The following is a 19,734-nucleotide window of genomic DNA, read 5'->3' as shown; positions in this document are numbered from 1 at the left end:
ACTGAGGTCCCGGGACGCTCTCCTCTAAATTCTTGTTTACCTGCGAGTGAGAGTTTCTCACTCTGTTTATTGCTTTCATCAGAGGGAGAGGAACGAGAAGACGCCTCCCAGTGCCTCTGTCTCCCCAGTTTATCGGCCGGGAAGACGGAAGAACAGGCGTTTTCAGCGCTCTGCCTTTGGCCCCAGGAGCGCCCTCCATCTCCACCTCCCTCTTCAGGAGACACTCTTAAATGTTCTCTAATCACAGAAGCCCCCTCTAAGGGCGCTGACCCAGGGGCTGGCAGGGTCTTTTTTCTCTGAGCCCCAAACTGCAATGGCTGGATACATTGTGATCATGAGGCCCCGCCGGACGATCCGAGTGCAGAGGAGACCAGATGTCGCTCGGAAAACAGGCTCGAAGGGGAAGGCAGAGCTGGAAGCGACACTCGTGCCCTGGGGGAGAGAAACTTTAAGGCAAAAAGTGTTTTCTCAATCATTTTGTAAAGGGAAAAGTGGCAGTGTTTCCACAAATTAGTTGCAAGCCAGGAGCAAGCTGCTGATTTAGGGTACCGTGTAGTGAAAATATCAGCTTCTAAAGATGGAAACGCGGATGAAGCTCGTCTATCATTTGACAAGAGAAACTTGCACCGAGCACCGCAGGCTGCCAGCCAGCCCTCAGCCCCCTCCGTCCACGCGCCGGGGACCGAGCTCGCCGAGATCCCAGCCCCGTCCTCCTGCCGCCCCTGTGGATCCAGCGGCCGGATGGAGGGGCCCGGCCCGGGGTCTCGTTTCCGGGGGCTGTGGACTCGCAGTGGACTTCAGTGGGCCCGGCTGAGCTCCCGGCTCTTGCTCAGATTCTCCGAGATAAACGGGTGGCCCAGCCTCTGTCCCCGGGACCCCGGACTCACCCTGTGCCCTCGCTTGTTTTCCAGGCTACCAGATCTCCTGGGAGGTGTACGGGAAGAGCGACTCGCGGATGGAGCGCACTCTCAACAGCTCGACGCACGAGTATAAGATCCAAGGGCTGTCCTCTCTCACCACCTACACCATCGACGTGGCGGCCCTCACCGCCGTGGGCGCTGGCCTGGCCACCTCGTCCACTATCTCTTCCGGGGTGCCCCCAGGTCAGTGCGCTCGGGCCCTGGCGTCCCCGCTGCCGCGTTTCCCTGGGCCGTTTCTCACGCTCGGAGTTGATGGGCATCTTTTGTGCAGAAGTCCCTGGGGGCCTTTAAAAGAGGGGTGTCAGCTCCTGGCTCGGATGGCCGGGGGTCAATGAACGTTACACTTAAGACCAGGAAGCACAAAACTGCATTCACGCAACAAAAGAGTGAAAATGTGGGTTTGAGGGAAGGAGTGAGGAGAAGGTAGGTGGCGGGAAAAGGCATGGGAGGAGGGGAGCGAGGAAGGGGCGTGAAGGGTGAAGAGTCTGTCCACACACAGCAGGGCCGAGGGGACCCTGCTCGCGGGGCTTTCTGGAAGTCAGAGTCTCCTCCTAAACGTTCTCCCTCATCCAGCTTTGGAAATTGCACTCAACTTTTTCTCTCCACAGTTTATGTTTAAAATGAAAGTGTTTTTCCAAGGAATTTACAAAATACGTGTGGGTGTGAGAGGATGTCACGGGGCCATCCGTTCAGTCCTGTAATTAAAGCCAGAAGTCTCTTGCTCTTTGAAAAGGTCAGTTGGCCTCGTTTTGGTCTTTGAGAAAAAAGCACAACGGCTTTGCTCATCAGGCCCGGAAAGGCTGAAGCCGGCATTTACCCCCATCGCACCCTCCACGCCCAGTTAGGGTTTTGTAACCTAATTATTTTCTTGGAAGCGTGGCACACCACACGGGACCCGAAGAGAATACAAAACAAATAAAATGTATACAGTTTTTAGAACTCCCCAGAGGAATAACCGCCTCTCCACACAGGGACTGTGTTTCGGGAGAAGCCGTGGGGTGGTAGAGAAGGAGGGAGTGTATCCTGTCCTCTGAGCGCTGTGACCCCGCGGGGCCCTTTCTACCTTCCTGGCCGTCAGGGAAGCCTGGAGCCCGCAGCGTCCCGGAGCAAGGCGTCCTGTCTACTGACAAGCAGTCACCACTGCCCTCCCTCGGAGGCAGTGATGCTTCTAGCGCTGTGCAGAGCATCAGATGAGGGCCTCCCCCCGACCAGTGCTGGCTCCACTCCCGCGTGGCCGACTCCCGGGTCTGGGGTGAGGCTGCAGAGCCTGCAGTGGAACAAGCCCCAGGTGGCACCCACACTGCTGGTCGGGGGCCACACCTGAGGCAATCCGATGTTTTTTTAAAGATATTTTCAAAATACACGTATCCTTTCTTAAGAAAGAAGTCCTTGGCTTCCAGAGAGATGCAGTTATTCTGCGTAAACAGCCAGCTGCCAAGCACACATTTAAAATGTTGTTAGTGCTTAATAACCAGTGACGAGGAGATGACGACGGCACGTGATTTCATCTGTTAGACACGGCTGACGTACAGCGGCCGGGCTAACGCCGGGGGCACGTCCCTGTGCGTGACCAGGTTGTTCCCTGGACGGCTTGGACACCGTCCAACCGGGGCTGGGAAGTGGGCGAGCTGACCTCACCTCCGCCCCCAGCGTGACCGTGACCAGCTCTGTCCTGGACGCAGAGAAGCGCTGGAGGGGACACGGGCCCGGCTGTGCCGAGTGAACCTGATACCCAGGCTCGGGGGAGGCCGCGGGGCTGCTGTTGCTTCCCTGACAGTTCGGGTCACCTGTAGCCGGGGGTCCACCCTGGGGCAGGCCGAGCAAAATCATGTGATGACGATCCCTTTGGGGGCTGTGTTCCGTTTGCCGCGCTTAAAGCTTACATCCATCAACGACTGAAGAACCAGCTGAAGAATCCAGAGAGCGGAGAAATATGCAAAAAAGAGTCACTTGTCCTTCGATTTAAATATTTTCCTCTTCAAATTCATTAGACGTGATGTGGAAAGGACCCTCGAGAGCCTAGCGACGCTGCCTGTGCAAATACTGAACTGATCACCAAAGAGGTCTTATTGTCCCTGTGCGAGACCTGGTCTTAAATACCCCAAACACGGGCGAGTTCAGAAGCTGTTCCTCAGATACGGCGCGGCCTGAGAGCCTTTCTCCTGCTCCCATTGCATCTTTTTCGCTTTCATTTCATCCTGCTGTCTTTCTCTAGAGTTTTTGCTTCGCCCAATAACGTAAGAGCTCTCATTTTGAACTCACAGTATCTCACTTCTGAGTGGGACGGGCTCCTTGGGGGGAGTGGGCAACCCGCCTGTGTTCAGCAAGGAGGCTTAGCCGCAGGCAGCCTGAGACGGGGAGCCTCGTGCAGAGCCCACCCGCCCCTCGTTTAGCTGCCAGAGCAACCGAGCACCGGCAGAGCGGGAAGAGTTCTGCGCTCTCACCTGAATCCAGTTGTCCTGGAAACTAGAGCCAGGAAGCCTGCGGCTCAGGACCTGCACACCTGCCCACGTCAAGCTGCCTGGAGACGCACGGGGTGCACGCTCCCCCCGCCTCTTTCGAAGGCGTCAAGGTCATTGTCAGAAGGAGGAGGGACGGTGGGTCCTTTGGGTTCTTTGAGGATCCTGGAAGAACCACCTTCGTCCATCCGTTCTTCACTCAACAAGTGTCTACTGTTGAACAGTCCCCTGCTGTTCAGGGAGATGATGAGTGAGACGTGACCTGACCTTCATGGTTTGTCATCTGGGAGCCACATTCACAGGTCTCCAGTGACACAGCACGTGGCCTGGGGCCTGACGGGCCACCCCATTGGAGTGGCAGTCATGCTGTGAGCACATTCCTGGAGAGCTGTGCTTCTCACCTTCGTGGTTGTGTGAACAAGCCCTGTTCTGATATAAAGGCGTTTTGGAGCTGTTTACTTGCTGATATGTTGATACCCTTCCTACGCTGTGACGGAATTCAAACCTCCACCTTTCCCCTCTCATTTATCTCCAGAGCTCCCTGGTGCCCCATCCAATCTGGTCATTTCCAACATCAGCCCTCGCTCAGCCACCCTGCAGTTCCGACCCGGCTACGACGGGAAGACGTCCATCTCCAGGTGGATCGTGGAGGGACAGGTATGGTCTCCTTGAAGCCGAGAGTTGCAGTTTCCACAGAGTAACACTGGGGCCTAAAGTTGAGAGACGGTTGACTGATGCCTTTGCAGAGTGATGAGTCCGTAGCTGGAGCTGCCTCTGGGTAGTTTGGGAGGTGGTGATGTTTGAAGGAGGAGAACCAGAGACTGGAGGCGGCTGGGATGCCGGGGTTAGGGTGTGGGAAGATGGGGGAAAGCGGGATGTTAGGCTGGGCTCTTACTGAGGGTGGGAGAAGTGATCATGGGGCGAGCATTCAAGTTGTGGTTCAGTATATGGTAAGTTCCCCCAGTTTGATGGCATCGTTGGTTGAGATTCTCCTTTTAATTCTATGTCACAATTCGCTACCGAACAGACTAAGAGGATCGTTTGGTGCAACTTTTCTCTCGGATGAATGAATGAATGAATATGCATTTGCTCAGCAATGTTTGTAGAGCGTGTTTATTTCCAGGCACTATGCTAGGCACGAGGGGCACAGTGGTAAACAAAAACAGACAAAGTCTGTGCCGTAAAGGAGGAAGGTTCTCTCTCAGGAGAAGGACCCTCAGGTTGCTGGGAGAGGAACATGCGATCTACCTGTGAGGACGGCAGGGGTGCCGGATGGCTGGAGTGAGGGCGTGTAGGGAAGAGCCGGGGCAAGGTCACGGGGAGCCTGAGGGTCGACCTCAGGGAGAACTTTGCCTCTGACTCAAAGCACGATAGCAAGATAGCAAGCCCCACGGGGCTCATGCGTCAGAGGGAGGGTCACAGGGGCCTCAGTGAATCCCACCCGCCCAGAAGCGCCTTGTTCTAAGAGCTGAGAAAACAGACAAAGACCCGCACGACGGGGGTGGTAAAGTTTCCAAACAGTTATTGTCCGTAGGAAAACCCTAGCGATTTTCGTGACTGTGCCTGTGCTCTACTGCAAGACAATTCGCTCTTGGAAACTGGCCATAAATCAGGGCACGGATTCCATCTACATCTTCAAAACTTTCATTGAGCAACTGTTTCCAGAAACCTCTGCAGGATTCTGACAATGGGAACCAGCTATTTGGAACTGATCAATCAATGGGGCTGGAACAATTATTTACGTAGGAAAAAATCACCGTGTGCCCCTACCTCCCATCAAACTGAAGAAATAAATCCCCTGGAAATGAAAACCAAAAGAATAAAAGCAAACTTTAAAACGCATCGAAGAAAATCAAGGAGAAAAATTGTGGGATCTCCTGGAAACCAGTGCTGGCGTCTCAGAGTCGGCCAGATGGAGCCGGGCGAGTGCTCGGAGGGACACAGAAGCCGAGAGTCTGTCCTTGGCGTCACTGGACAGCAGTACAGCTGGGCACGGTGAACGCCAAGGACACAAACTCCGAGGGCTTCCGAGTGGGAGTCAGGCCAGGCGGGGCCACAGGAGTGGAGATGCCCACCCCTCCGTGGCTCGACTCAAGATCTGCGTCTTGTGCTTCCAGAGCCGGACCTGGGAGCGTCCACACTCCTTCTGCCCTGGGTTCTGTTCTCCAGGCAGCCGCAGGGGGTCTGGGAAGGGTCCTTCCTTCTGTCTGTCCGAGGAGAGGAAGCGATGGGGGAACACATAGCACTTCTCTCCACACTACGTTTGCTTCGTGCTTCTGTCCCACAACTGCCCTGTTTATATTTTTAATCTAAAACATTTTAAACATACCCAAAAGGAAGCAGCATGATCTAATGAGCTCCCACACACACCCATCACCCAGGCTCGTCTCTTCTCTTATCTAGATCCGTCTAGTCCTACTTTTTATTGTGGCTGGAGTGTTTGGGGGTTTTGTTTTCAATTAAAAGAAATTTTACTGAAGTATCGTCTATTCATACTATTCCATTATTTTCAATTGTACAACATAGCGATTCAATGTTTTTATAGGTTATACTCCATTTAAAGTTATTACAAAGTATTGGTTATATTCACTGTGCTGTGCATTAAATCCTTATATCTTATTTATTTCATGCCTATTAGTTTGCACCTTTTCTTTTTAAATTGAAGTATAGCTGCTGTACAATATTATATGAGTTACAGGTGTACAGTATAGTTATTCACAATCTTTAAAGGTTGTCCTCCATTTACAGTTATTATAAAATAGTGGCTCTATTCCCCGTGTGGTGCAACACATCCTGTAGCTTAGTTTGTGCCTCGTACTCCCCTGCCCCACATGCCCCCCCTTCCCTCTCTCCACTGGTGACCCCTGCGTATCTCAGACCACACGTCATTTTATTCCCACGTACTCAGCACTGAATGGGCACAAATTTCACAAGCACAGTGTTGAGCGAGAGAAGCCACACTCGTGATTTGAGTCCACAGGTACAAAGTCCCAGAGAAGAAAACATCATCTTGGGCGTTAGAGCACTGGTCCCCTCTGGGGTCTTGTACGGGAAGGCTCTGGAACGTTAGGAATGTTGTCTCTCGGTCTGGATCTGGGTTGCACACCTGTTCTCGTCCTGTGCACTTGTCTTCCTTCGATACCTTTACGTTAAACCATGGATGTATTTTCTCATAACGAGAATGCCATTATCACACGTGACAAAATTACTAAACATTCCTTAATATCATCTAATAATCAGGACACATTCCCATTTCCCCAGATTTTCCGAAAGCGTCTCTTTAGTGTGGCTTTGGTGAGAACAGGATCCACACAGAGTTCGCATTATGCATTTGGTTGTCGTGTCTCTTAAATCATTTTTTTAAAAATTTTAACAGCTTTTTCAAGGTGTAGTTGGCATATAATAAACTTGACATTTCTAGAGTATACAGTCTGTTAAGTTTTGACCCAGACGTGCATGTCTGTATACCTGTAAGGCCCTCGCCACAGTCTAGATAGTGAGCAAGCCCATCGGCTCCACAAGCTAGCTCCCTTGCGCCCTTTGCAATCCTCCCTAGCACCCCCTCAAGCCCACCACTCAGCTGCCTTCTGCCACTAGAGATGTTGCCCTTTTCACCCAGAGCCCCTTCTGTTCCCCTGCCACTGCCTTGTTACAAACCCCAGTCCCCCGTCCCGTGGAACGCCCTCCATCGGAGAAGCATCTCCCATCTGCATCCTTGTAGTGTCACTTCACGTGTCCCCCTGCCCCCGTGTTTCCTGTAAACAGGAAGTTCATTCTAAAACCTCCATTGGATCGTTCCCACGTTGTCGTGGTCACTGTGGTGGAGAGTAATTCCGGGGCGGGGCTGGGGGCTTCATACGGCGGCACATCAGGACACATGGGGTCTCGGGACCCCCCTCTAGGGAACGTAGGGACACCGCACGCTCGGCAGCCTGGTCCCTGCCTTGTCCTCCCGTCGGCTTCGCATCCAGTGGTCTCACCCATCGGTGACCTTTGCCTGGATTCAGTGTTACCTACAGATACTCAAAAGGGCAACTTTCTATCCGTCTTTCCGCATTTAGTAGCTGGAGCTCAGCAGCAGCGCTACCCTCCTCCCTCAGGTCAGCTCGTTACCCTGAACACAGGAAGGCGGGGCGTTGCAGTGAGGAACCGGCTCCCAGTCACTCCCAACGTGAACAGGTTTTTCTTTCTCCCTTTTCTGCCCTGCTCTCTCTTTTCCTGAGTGTCAGTAGGACAGGACGGGTTTTCTTGTGTATTCAGTCTGTTTCAGTCACCTACAGTCATCGTTCTTTTTGAACCTAACACTGACCCATCTTGGCCAGTGGGCAGCCCTTCATGTTCTAGGTGTTTTGACCTCACGATGACTGATCTTGGACGATTTCCTTGTTTCCTGATGCAGGGGGATTTCCCGGGAGCATCTTGCGCCCTCGAGCGCCGAGCTGAAGCTCAAACTGAGCCGCCGCTGCCTGGTTTCGTTTAGCGTCAAATCGTATTTAAAGGCCGTAATCTGGGCACTAAGGGGAGGGGAGGGTGCTCATTGCTGCTGACTGGTCATTGCTTCTAGAATTTTCCAGCGGATAGAGAGAGGAAACGCATATGTTTGGAAACATCGTGAGTTCGTACTGATATTTCCAATTCAAATTTAAGATTACTTAACTTTGAATTTATGTTTTCAGTAACTTTTATACTAAAAGTGTGCTTTCTAGAAATATTAACAAAATTGCTTATTTTCTTTATCCTGTTATTCTATAAAGAGTTTCAAAATTGCAATGTCCATGATATTGCCAAGGAGCCTGCTGAATGCCACTTATTTGTCCTTAGACCGTATTACACTGTGAACGTACAGTCAAACTACAGAGTCTAAATTCTTCTCTGTGTGTTTCTATCACCAGCCTAATACAGATTAGCTTCATTCATTTCAGTGTCTTTGTTTTGTTCTTTTGCTTCAGTTTTTAGAGATTGCTTTCTTTAAATATCATTTGTACTTTTTTTTTTTTTTTTTTTGCTGTACGCGGGCCTCTCACTGTTGTGGCCTCTCCTGTTGCGGAGCACAGGCTCCGGACGCGCAGGCTCAGCAGCCATGGCTCACGGGCCCAGCCGCTCCACGGCATGTGGGATCCTCCAGGACCGGGGCACGAACCCGTGTCCCCTGCATCGGCAGGCGGACTCTCAACCACTGCGCCACCAGGGAAGCCCTTAAAATTTAATTTATTTTTGAGCACGTAACTCGTTTGCATGATCTCAAAGTCAGAACTACTAGTTGTGTTCAGGGAAGTTTGTGTTCGTCGTTCTCCCTTCACGCTGTTGCCTCTCTCCCCAGAAGCCCCACAGTAGGTTTCTGGCTGGTCCTCTTTTGTCTTTTGCAGCGTTAGCAATACACGTACCCGTGTCCCCCTTCCGTATGCAGAAGGTGCTTTGCTTTCTTCAGTTGAGGACACGTGAACATCACGTGCCTGGCGTGTGGTCTTCCCTTGTGTGGACGTGCAAGTTTGTGCGTTCAGCTGGTCCTCTGGACACCTGGGGTGTGCGTTCCTCTCCTGCTGCTGCCACAGCGAACAGCCAAAGCCCAGTGGCTGGAACAACACAAGTGTGTTATCTCACAGCTTTGGGCTCCGTGGGCTGAAGTCCAGGTGTGGGCAGGTTGCGTTCCTGTCCGGAGGCTCTGGAAGGCCACCGTCTCCTGCTCATTCAGGCTGTTGCCGGTGGTCCTAGGACCGAGCTGGCTGTCACCATCCCCAGCTTGTACGGCCACCACGTCCCTCCCTCCACCTTCAGAGCCTGGCATGGCGGGTAGGTCCTTCCCAGGCTTCAACTGTCTCCTTCTGTCTCATCCCTCTGACCCACTCTGCTGCCCCACTCTCGCACTTTCCAGGACCCACCCCTGTAATCCAGGATAATCTCCCTATTTCAAGGCTCTTGACCTTAATCACGGCTGCAAAATCCCTTCTGTGTGGAGTAACTACCCACAGGTCCCAGGGATTAAGGTGTGGACACCTGGGGGGTGGTTGGGAGGATGCCTGCAGGGGGCATTATTCTACCTAAAGGTGCTTTCAGCCTTTTGCATACGCAGTTTGTACTTTTGCCACTGAATCTTTGGGATAGATTCCTAGGAACGGGATTTCAAGATCAAGCAATGGATGTATATGTAAATTTCCTCGGCATTACCAAACCCCTCTGCTATAGGTTGTACATTTTGCATTTCCATCAGCAATATATATAATTTGTTGCCATGCCAGAAAAAATTGAAATCTAATTTATCAATCTTTTCTTGCAAGGTTTTGCACTTCAAGTCTTAGATAGAAAGCTTTTCCTCCTTCTCAGGTTAAAAAGGAATTCACCCAATTTTTTTACTACCAGTTCTGTGGTTTCATGTTTGCATTTAGGTCTCCATCCATTTGGAATTTGTTCTTTTGTATGGAGTGAGGTATGAGTCCATCTTTTATCACTTTGCAAATAGCTGTGCAATTGTCCCCAGAACATCTATTAAAAAGTCCGTTTTTTCCTCCTGATTTGTAGTATTAAATTCCCATATGCACTTGGGTCTGTTTCTGAACTGTTTATTCTGTTCTATTAGTCAGGCTGTTCGTGCTCTAACTCTACACTGTTTAATTAGAGAGGCTTTAAAATTTGTTTTAATGTCTGGTAAGGTCTTCCCAATCCCCACCAACATACACGCATGCACACGCGCACGCACACACACATGCACACATGCGCACACACGCACGCGTGCACACACACACACGCATGCGTGCACACTGCTTTACTCTCCTTGCTGTTGTCTTATGATACCGTCTTTCTATCCAGGAACATGATACATCTTTCCATTTGTTTAAACCTACTTCCGTCAGCTCTTTTCTTCCTGGCAAAAGCACTGGGCTATCTATTCCCACCTTCACCCTGCTCCGCAAAAGGCAGGCAAACTGAGGGGCCATCAGCGTGCCTCAAAAACTGTGATTGGAAAAGTATGGACTGTGCACCAGCGGCCCCGGCCCCCCTTTTTCTTACCCTCGTTTCCTAGCTCTGTGGTCCTGGACATAATTTAACTTCTGCGCAAGCCCCAGCATCCTCGTCTGTAAAACAGGGTCAGTAGTGCTGTTGCAAGACGGTCGGGAGGATTAATCAATGTATGTACATTTTGTTACATTTTCTGACTCTGTTGCTGGCATATAAGATCACAGTTGATTTTTGAATTTTTTTTAAAATTTAATGAACTCTCCTGTGTTCTAAGTGCTTTTACAAGCATTAACTCATTTAAACCTCGTACTGACCGAGAGGAGGCTGCTGTGACCCACTCCTGCAGACAAGACCCGAGGGACTCAGTTACGTCCCCGGACCACACGACTCAGCCCGGGAGGGGATCCGGCTTGAGCGGCCTGGCCCCTGGCCCACACCTGGTGTGAGGGCCTCAGGGCCAGAAGCGGAGAATGTCTCGTTAGTCTGTTAATTCTTCTGTAGTTTTCTGTAAAGAAGTCACGTCACCTGCTGCTAGTGACAGTTCTATTTCTTCCTTTGAAACCTTTCTTTCTCTTTTCTGTTTCTTGTTATTTATTGTTCTTAATGGGAGGGCTAGATCGTCCGGGATCATAGTGCACTGGAGCAGCGTTAGGACAACCTTTGTTTTATTACTGACTTTAAAGGAATTCTTTTAAGATTTTATTATCAAGTGTGACATTTACAAGACTTAAGGGAGGTTTTGTGTGGGATTCTTGAGGCTTTGTTTTTGCAGGTAGTTTGTATTGGGTTCAGACGATGCTTTTCTAATCCTGGTTTGCTAGGAGGGTTTCTTTTTTTTGCGTTTTTTTAGGATTAAAGAAATCATGAAGAAGTTTAATTTTGTCAAACTGTTTTCTGCATCTACTGAGTTGTTCATGTTTTTTCTTCTTTCATCTGTTGCTGAGATGATTTATGTTGATATTCTAATGTTCGCCCGTCCCAGTGTTCCTGAGATAAACACAACGCGATGTTCATTTGGTTTGCTTTAGTTTGGGTTTAAGATTTTTGTATTCATGTTCGTAGGTGAACTTGGCTTTTCTGGTTGTTGGTTTGGCTTTCAAGACCAAGAGTTCGCTTTCTCACCAGTTTTCATAAATTCTGTTGTGATTGCTCTGAGGGGAGCTGAGAGGAAGGGTGCTGACGCCCTGGCCTTGCTGGTACAGACAGGAGCCTCGTGACCGTCTTCCTAAGGCAGCCGGCGTTCTTCATCCCAGCCGCGGGTCAGTGCAGATTCCAGGGCACACCAGCGCTCAGACCCCACCTCAGATCAATGCGTCAGCATTTCCGGGCGTGGGGTCCATCCTGTTTGTATGGAACTTCCCAGGTGACACGGGGGGTTGAAAAGGTACCACGTTTGCTGCTCTGGTCCTGCCTCGGGGGCCCCGTGCATGGGGCCTGGAGTAGGACGTGTCAGTGATCCGGCTTCTGCCCACATCTCTTTCCAGAGGTTCCGAGGCTCCGTTCCCCAGGGAGGATGATCTGGGCAGGCTCCATGCCTTTCCCCAGAGGTGGCCGTGCCCCTCCAGGCCTGCACCTGGTGTCTCAGAGTGGCCAGGGCAGTGCAGGTCCATGGCACGGGGCCCGTGGGCGATGACACAGACCCCCGTCTGTGCAGCTCCTGGGCTGCCGTGCTCACAGCTAGCTCACCGCCAGCCTGTAGCCGTTTCTTAAAAGTTTGAGACTGCCCTGAAGTTCATTTTTACCTTTCACCTTGAAAGTATTTCAAAACCACAGAAAAGTTGCAAGAATACTACAAAGCATGACCCTTCACCCAGACACCCTATCCAAGTTTTGTCGGTTGTCCCCAGATGTCCTCGGTAGCAAAAGGATCCAGTCCAGGACCACACGTTGCGCCTGGCCGTCCTGTCTCTCCATCCCCCTCACCTGGATTAGTTCCTCGGCCATTCCTGTCATTTCATGACCTCGACAATTTCAGAGATCACAGGCCGTTCATTTCCTAGGATGTCCCTCAATGTGGATGTGTCTATTTCTTCACGATTAGACCCAGATTATGCATTTTTGGTCAGAATGTCACAGAAGCGATGCTGAGTTCTTCACACTGTGTCTTGTGGGGTTTAACATGATATCGAAATGCCCCATCTTTGGTGGAGCTAATTTTGCTCACTCGATTGAAATGGAGTCCACCGGGTTTTGTCCACTGTAAAGTTACTTTTCTCCCTTTCACGATGAATGAGTATTTCGTGGGGAGATACTTCAAGATTATGTGAAAATCTCATTCTCCTTTCCACTCACATCCCTCGTTTGTCATTCACCGATTATGTTTTACCAGAATTAATTAGTATAATGCGGCACGCACTTGCGACCTTTCTGATTCGATCATTTCTTCTACATTTATTAATTGGACTTTTATCGTTAAAAAACAAAAGAGCTTTCTCTTCTCACTTATTTATTCATTTATTTGTTTATATCAGTGTGGACTCACGGATTCCTATTTTATGTAACAGGTTGTAATCCGCTGCTGTCATTGTTTATGGTGATGCTCAAACTTTCCTACATTTGACCCGTGGGGGGCCCTCCAGCCAGCATCTGTGTTCTTTTCACGTGTTCCAGTTACTGGGAGTACCTCCTTACTTTCTGGCACAAGATGTTCCTGGATTATCTTATTCTTTTACCTTCCTTCCCAGCCATTCTCCAAGGAAACTTGGATCCTTTCAGTGGAGAGTGAAAGCAAGATCTGGGCACTAGATGTGCTCCTTGCTCCCGGGGTGTCGTAGCTCCCAGGCCCTCTCAGCGCACAGAGCTAGGAGACACACGTGCCCACGTGCATGCAGGTCTACCTCCAGGTCTGTCTCTATATCTGTCTGCACACACTGAGAAGCAGTAGTTGACAGCAGCGCCTCCAAATACAATTCAGTAGCATCCATTTACTCAGGCTACCCCGCTTTCCACATTTATACTAGCCCTGCTTTGCTCCCAGTATCCTCCTTCTGTTTACTTACTTGCTGAGCCCCCCATATGCGGCCGGTCCTTTGAGCCGGGTGGACACCTTCTCTGCACAGGTCCGGATAAGCTCCTTTGCCTTGGCCTTCTGGAAGGAAGGATGAAGGCTGCCCTAAGACTTTTAACTTGCAAACGTAAGTTATCAAAATCTAAAGTTAACCATTATCTCTGTCTTCCTCCCAGTGGTACAGGATTCTAAAATTCCTTCATTCCAAGTCATACTTGTGGCTGTGTCCAGTGTTCACTTCTTGCTTGTGTCCTACGTCCGCGAAGGCTCCGATGACAACTACCATCTTTTCTTATAGTCAGTGCTTGCTTAGCTTTCACGGCGAGTTTAGCTGCAGCTTCGCTTCCCACCCTGTTGGCCTCCAGGCACGGACCTCGCTTCCCCTTGCGCCCAGCCACGCATCTGTTATGCGTCTGTTACACTCTGTCCAGCTCTGCTCTGGCTTTGGGGCCGGAGGCTTTTCGGGTTAGCTAGTCTGCCATATCTCCAGAACTGGAAGTCCCTTTGAAATAGTCTTTCTAAAATATTTTAACGTTAGCTCAGCACGTCTAAAAATTGTGGTAGTGGTGCAGACAGTTGGAACTTCAAAACCGAAAAGGTAATTTTTTCTCCTGAAACTCGTTATTTGAACCATTTGTGTTTCAATATTCCTAGAGAGTAAATGTTCATCTATAAAAAGCAGCTTAGTTCCAATCCCCAGGGGTGAGGGTTACAGACGTTTCCTGGCCAAGAGGAGGCTAGAGGATGTGTCGAGCATTTCGTCACTTGGTGGGTAGGGGCCCGAGCCGATCCTGCCCCAGAGCTGACTCGCACGCGGCCCCTGTAACGACTCCTCCTGCCACGTGGACGAGGTGCCCCTTTCCTCCATCCTCTGCCCTGACTCCACCAACAGGCTGCTACCTGGTTTACGTTGTACTAATCCATTCGCTCGGGCAAGTTCGTTGGAACTGGTTTTCAATCATATACTAAGTTATCCCAAGAAAATATCACAGTGATGTGGCAAAGGTTAGCGTGAACATCCATCCTGGGGCAAACGAATCCTGCTTTTATCTGTGAACGGTTCCTACTAACCTCGAAGGCATATTACAGCAGGGTGTCCATTCAAAAATCAATGAATGGGGGGCTTCCCTGGTGGCGCAGTGGTTGAGGGTCCGCCTGCCGATGCAGGGGACACGGGTTCGTGCCCTGGTCCGGGAAGATCCCACATGCCACGGAGCGGCTGGGCCCGTGAGCCATGGCCGCTGAGCCTGCGCGTCCGGAGCCTGTGCTCCGCAACGGGAGAGGCCACAGCAGTGAGAGGCCCGCGTACCGCAAAAAAAAAAAAAAAAAAAAATTAAATAGCAGCTTTTATGGGTATTTCTGGTTCCGTAATGCTTTGCTTAATTAGTAACCTTTGACTGTAGAGTGAGCAGAACATCTCCTCCCACACTTTCACGGCGTGCGGTAAAAGGGGCAATTGCAAATGTGACGTCTTTTCCTTTGATCCTGCTTGCCGGCCCGGTGCGTCTGGGAGCCCCGCCGTTCGCAGCTGTTGGCTGTGTCTAATAGCCAAGATAACACCGGGCTTCTCCAAAGGCTGCTCTGAGCAAGGTTTTCTGTAATGAAGATGCTGGTGGTAGCACTTGGGTGCGGATAAAACTGGTTCCATCCGAAAATGTAAAGAAAAAGCCCATTTAGTGCTTACTTGTGCATAATAGTAGCCATTTTCTTAACAGCCACTGTTTCAGGGAGTGTTATGGGCTAATAAAACGCAGCGTGGGCTGCGGAGTGCTGGTCTCTAGATAACTACAGAGCAGCGGAGGTGGCGGGCCAGTGCCCAGGAGCCGCGGGCGAGGCGCTCACAGATGCCCGAGGTGGCCCAGCAGTGTCTGCGGCGGTGGCATTTGGAGACACACCTTCCGCGGAGAACTTGGGGTGCAGGGTGGAGTGACGCTCTGTCTCCCAAGTACACGTGCCCCCCAAGGGACCGGATCAGGGGCTGAAGAGTGGAAGGCCGGGCTTTGTTTCCTTTTCCTTTTGCTGACGTGCTCCCCCGAGAGAAAGCTTTCGGGGTGTATGGGGCCCCGTGTTTCCCCATCATACCTGGTCCAGGCCTCTCTCCCAGTAAATCTCTCCTGGCGTCGAGTTCTCGGGAAAAACACTCTGTTTTGTCACAGTTGAGGCCCAGGCTGCTGGGCTTGCAGCCAGCACGCTGCCTGGGAGTTCCAGGTTGGGAGCCTTCCTGCCCGTCCAAGGCCTCATCTGTCCCCTCCACGCCTGCACCCACTCCGCACGTGCCGAGGGCCGGTGGGTTCCAGTCCCGAACTGACCTCTGGGTGCCCCATCTCCAGCGCGGAGGGAAGAGGGACTCACGGAAGAAACAGGGCACCGGGACCTCACGACAAGTGAGGGAGAAGCAGACAGCCGTGGGCCTCCGGGAGGCTCCGTTCACGACCCTCCTTTAGAGCGAGGACGGGGAGGTGTGCCCACGTCGGGGGAGCAGCTCTCTGAAACGTTGCTCTCAACGGTCTGCTTTGCTGCGTATGATTCCCAGTGATTTCTCCTCTTTAACAGTCCATCAAAGCGTTAAATAGCAAGTTGGGAAACATAGAGGCTTAGGAAGACCGGAGGTTCCCTGGAACAAGACACTCAGATGCCCGGCTCTGCCCGGGGCCGTCCAGTGTTCCATCCTCAGCTGGGCCCGGCTGTTCGCAGGATGGGACCAGCTGGGACCTGCCAGGAAGTACGTGGCCCCAGGAAGGCCGGGGAGGGACAGGCTGACCAGCGAAGACGGTGCCAGAGCGGAAACCGGGCACGTCAGAGAGGAGCCGTCCTCGGCACGAGGCTGCCGGGGGTGTAGGAGACCCGTCGCGCTGCCAAGGGCCACAGGGACGGGGACCTGGCCCACAGAACGAGTCCTGCGGCCTCTCCTGGCCTCGCTCCCTCGGGAAAACGTTGGGAGAGTAACAACGCCTTAGAGCCTCAGCGTCGGACTCATACTTATTAAGCACTTAGTAAACACAGCACATAATGAAAATATTAAAGCCAAGGCAAGTGTTTGGACTCAAAGAGCTGCTCGAGTGGCTGTGGCTCCGAGGAAGGACCGTCCTTGCACTGGGGGTGTTCCTGGCACAGGCCCGTGGGACAGCGCAGGGTTCAGCCCCGGGAAACACTGCAGAGTCAAGCCAACCGCCAGGCCAGCCCCAGGCTGGGCCCACCAAGGTCAGCGACCTGCAGTGCTCAGGACAGGAGGCGCTGGAGTTCCACGCGGGCCTCCGGTCAGAGGAGCAGGTGGGCCGCGTCCCCGGTGGGGGCAGTGTGGGTGCAGCTGGGAAGGAGCAGCTCGTGCAGCCGGAAGCCAGCTGGGCGTCCAGCTGCTGGTGGGAGAGCGTAGTCACAGGGAGCCAAAGCCACCCCGTGTCCAGCCGTCCCCGGTCCCCTTTCCCAGCAGAGACCTTCCATCCTTTGTCTGTGTGTCTTCTGCCTCCGACGGTGTGCTCTGTCTCTGGCAGGGTCTCTGGCAGGGTCACAGGCCAGACGCTTTCTATCTCATCACTTCAAGGTCTGGAGTTGGGGGTTTCTGATCGCTAATTCTCTCTCCTCCTTCCCTCCATGTGGGTGGGCAGTAGGGCTGTTTGTGGCCCTTTTGATAAGCATCTGTCACCATTTCAACTGTAATACGCCTTGGCTGTGGTTGAATTTCTTTTTCATAATAGGAAGAAAAAGAGTGACATTTTTTCTGAACAGTCTGTCACAGATGCGTAAGAGGGCTGTCACTCCTCTGATGGCTTCTTCCACGATGGCCCAGCCATCTGGGTAGATTTGCCGAGACGGGCCTCAGCTCTGTTCTGGTGTAACGCCTCTGCCTGAGCGCTTAGGTACTGAGGGGTTAGGTGACGGTGAAATACACACTCGGATACTTCAAAGTGTTTACTGTTTGCTTGATTGTCCATAATAACACCCTTACGATGACTTTTCTCTTTTATTTCTCAACTTGCATAGGAAATCTGTACAAGATGAACGGTTTGAAGTGGCTTTTTTGTTCGTTAGTCTGTCAGATCCTTTTAGGTCCTATTATGGGACTTTTAAAAATAAGACAGGAGAAGAAAATACTGCAGCGTAAGTGACAACTCAAGTACAACTGAGGGACGCGTTTTACTACAAATGTCATTTTCAAAAAATAGAGGTCAATGCACATGTAAATCACCGCTGTCCAACTAAATTAAATTTTACAAGAGTCATAGTTTCCTGTTCTTTTTGAGGACCGCTCAAATTCTTCCATCCTAATTCTCTTGTTGGAATTTTAGATTTGCCTGTATGTTTCATTTTTCTGGTCATTAGGTTTTATACTTGTTTCATTTAGTCATACATTCATCCAGCAAACATTTATTAAGCATCTACTGTCATATAGGTTTCAGGATTCATGCTACATGCTAGATTACAAAGATGGAAAAGTTTTAGTCCCCACCTCCAGAAACTCACAATCTGGGCGGAAATGTGGGAGGGATGATTGAGATGTAATATAATAATCAATAAAAATGAGGCTTGTGAGAATTGTTATAAAAAATGTTGCCAAGACAGTAGCAGAAAGAAAATGGGTAACAGAATAGGGTAATCAAGGAGGGCTCCATGTAGGAGGTGAACTCTAAGTTGGGCCTTGAAGGATGGATGCACAGTATTTTGATGGGGAGCAGGGCATCCCAAACAGAGAGAATAGCGGAGTGAAAGGCATGGCACCCGCTGTTTTAAAATGTGAATTTCACTTCTATTCAGGTAGAGTGAGGCCAATGGATCAGGAGACAACTCCCTGAAAAGACCATTTGTTTCTCACAGATCCCAAGAGGAGGGAGCACATGATGCCGGGCAGGGCCACACAGGGAAGCACCAGGGTCTCCCAGGAGGCAGAGGGGGGCAGTGTGGACCAGAAACCTCACTGTGGTTTCCGTGGAAGGAGTGGACAAGGCAGGGTGGGCAGGCTGGGGACGGGCTAGTCTGGACCATTCCAGCAGGCTCTGGGGCACAGGGCCCATCCCTGGTTGTCTGGTACCTGCCCTGGGTGATGAGGGCAGGGGGACAGTGGCCCGGAGTGTGGGAGCCCCAAGGAGGAGGGGGTGGGGTGAGGGCTCTGGGTTGGTTGATTTGCATTGGAAAGGTGTGCTCACAGGTGAGTTGTTTGTTATCTCTAGGACCCGGCTGCCCTGGGAGGGGCAGTCCCAGCTGGGTCAGCCAGGCCCCGGATGTCAGGGCATGAAATACAGAAACTAGAACTGTGGCTGATACACACGTGGTGAGGGCTGAGCAGCTGCATGGTCGGGCCCCGTGTGAGCAGGTGGTGATGGGAGGCGAGACCGGAGGGGAGGCAGGAGCCGGTGTGAGCAGCCTGCAGCACCTTTACTAAGGGTGGAGGTTGTTTGTGTCTGAAAACGTCGGCAAGAGCCTGCATCTCCTGGTCTCTGAGCACGGGCCAGGGTGTCTCGGCGCTCCCCACGCTTCACCCCAGCAGAGTCTCCCGACGGACCTTCACTTCGGAGCCCCAAGGCCAGGTCCCCGCATCACACGAGCATGTGTCGGGCCGGTTCCGGTGTTCCAGTCCCTTTCCCGACCCTCCACACACACCCCGCTCCGTGAGCGATGGGGCCCGATCCTCGCCGGATCTTAGAAAGTGGCACCAAATCCCGCCACGGGGTGCAGGACGGCGTGGGCAGTCCTGTTTGTCCTTGAGAGGCTCTGTGTCTGACGGGAGAGAAGGGACAGACACAGATGCCGTCCCCCCCACACTTGTGACAGACACGGAGGAGGCCAGCCTCGCTGTCGAGGCAGGGAGGAGAGGAACCAGGGGTCCGGGGTCCCACGGCAGGACGGACGGAGACTGCGGCTGGAGGGCGGGCGGGGTGCCGAGACCAGTCCCGAGCCGCCCGGCGTCGTGGAGCCGCTCTTGTGTGCGGGGCTTGGGCCAGGCACAGGGGCCCACAGACTCAAGGGAGGCAGGCCCCCAGGGCCCCCAGTGCAGGGACAGTCGTGCGTGCACACGTGGCTTCCAGGAGAAGCCTCTCCTTGGGTAGGGGAGGACTTCATGGAAAAACTGGTTCCTAGAAGGGTATTTCAGAGGGGGTGTGAATAAGGTGGCAAAAACCCAGGCGCGCATGGGGGGAGGTAAGACTGGGGGGCCGGCCTCGAGTCTGCAGACAGTGAAGGCCGTTCAGTGGAGCCCGGGCCGGCGGGTAAAGCCGTGTGCCGTCCGAACTGGATGACGACCCGGTCTCTCACTTTATGGCCGCAACAGGTGAGGCCCAGAAATTTCTGAGGCCTGAGTGTTGTGGGCATTGTGGGCTGGGCTGTGTAGGGTGACCGATGGGGAAGGGGGGCCTTCCCGAGATCAACAGCCGGGGCTCCATCTGACCTGTGACTTTCTAGC

The 19,734-nt window shown here is 52.1% G+C and overlaps 1 protein-coding gene across 1 annotated transcript in view; it reads left to right on the top strand.

The window, feature by feature from the left end:
• Nucleotides 1–19,734, top strand: part of SDK1 (sidekick cell adhesion molecule 1) — a 529,423-nt gene that overhangs the window by 400,022 nt on the left and 109,667 nt on the right. The window contains exons 20-21 of the mRNA XM_060032516.1: nt 912–1,103; nt 3,915–4,036. Coding sequence (XP_059888499.1) covers nt 912–1,103; nt 3,915–4,036 — 314 coding nt within the window. The remainder of the gene's footprint in view (nt 1–911; nt 1,104–3,914; nt 4,037–19,734) is intronic.

Source organism: Delphinus delphis, chromosome 15, assembly GCF_949987515.2.
Source record: "Delphinus delphis chromosome 15, mDelDel1.2, whole genome shotgun sequence".
Taxonomy (NCBI): domain Eukaryota; kingdom Metazoa; phylum Chordata; class Mammalia; order Artiodactyla; family Delphinidae; genus Delphinus; species Delphinus delphis.
Note: the sequence above shows the minus strand (reverse complement) of the source record. Positions and strands in the feature narration are given on the sequence as shown.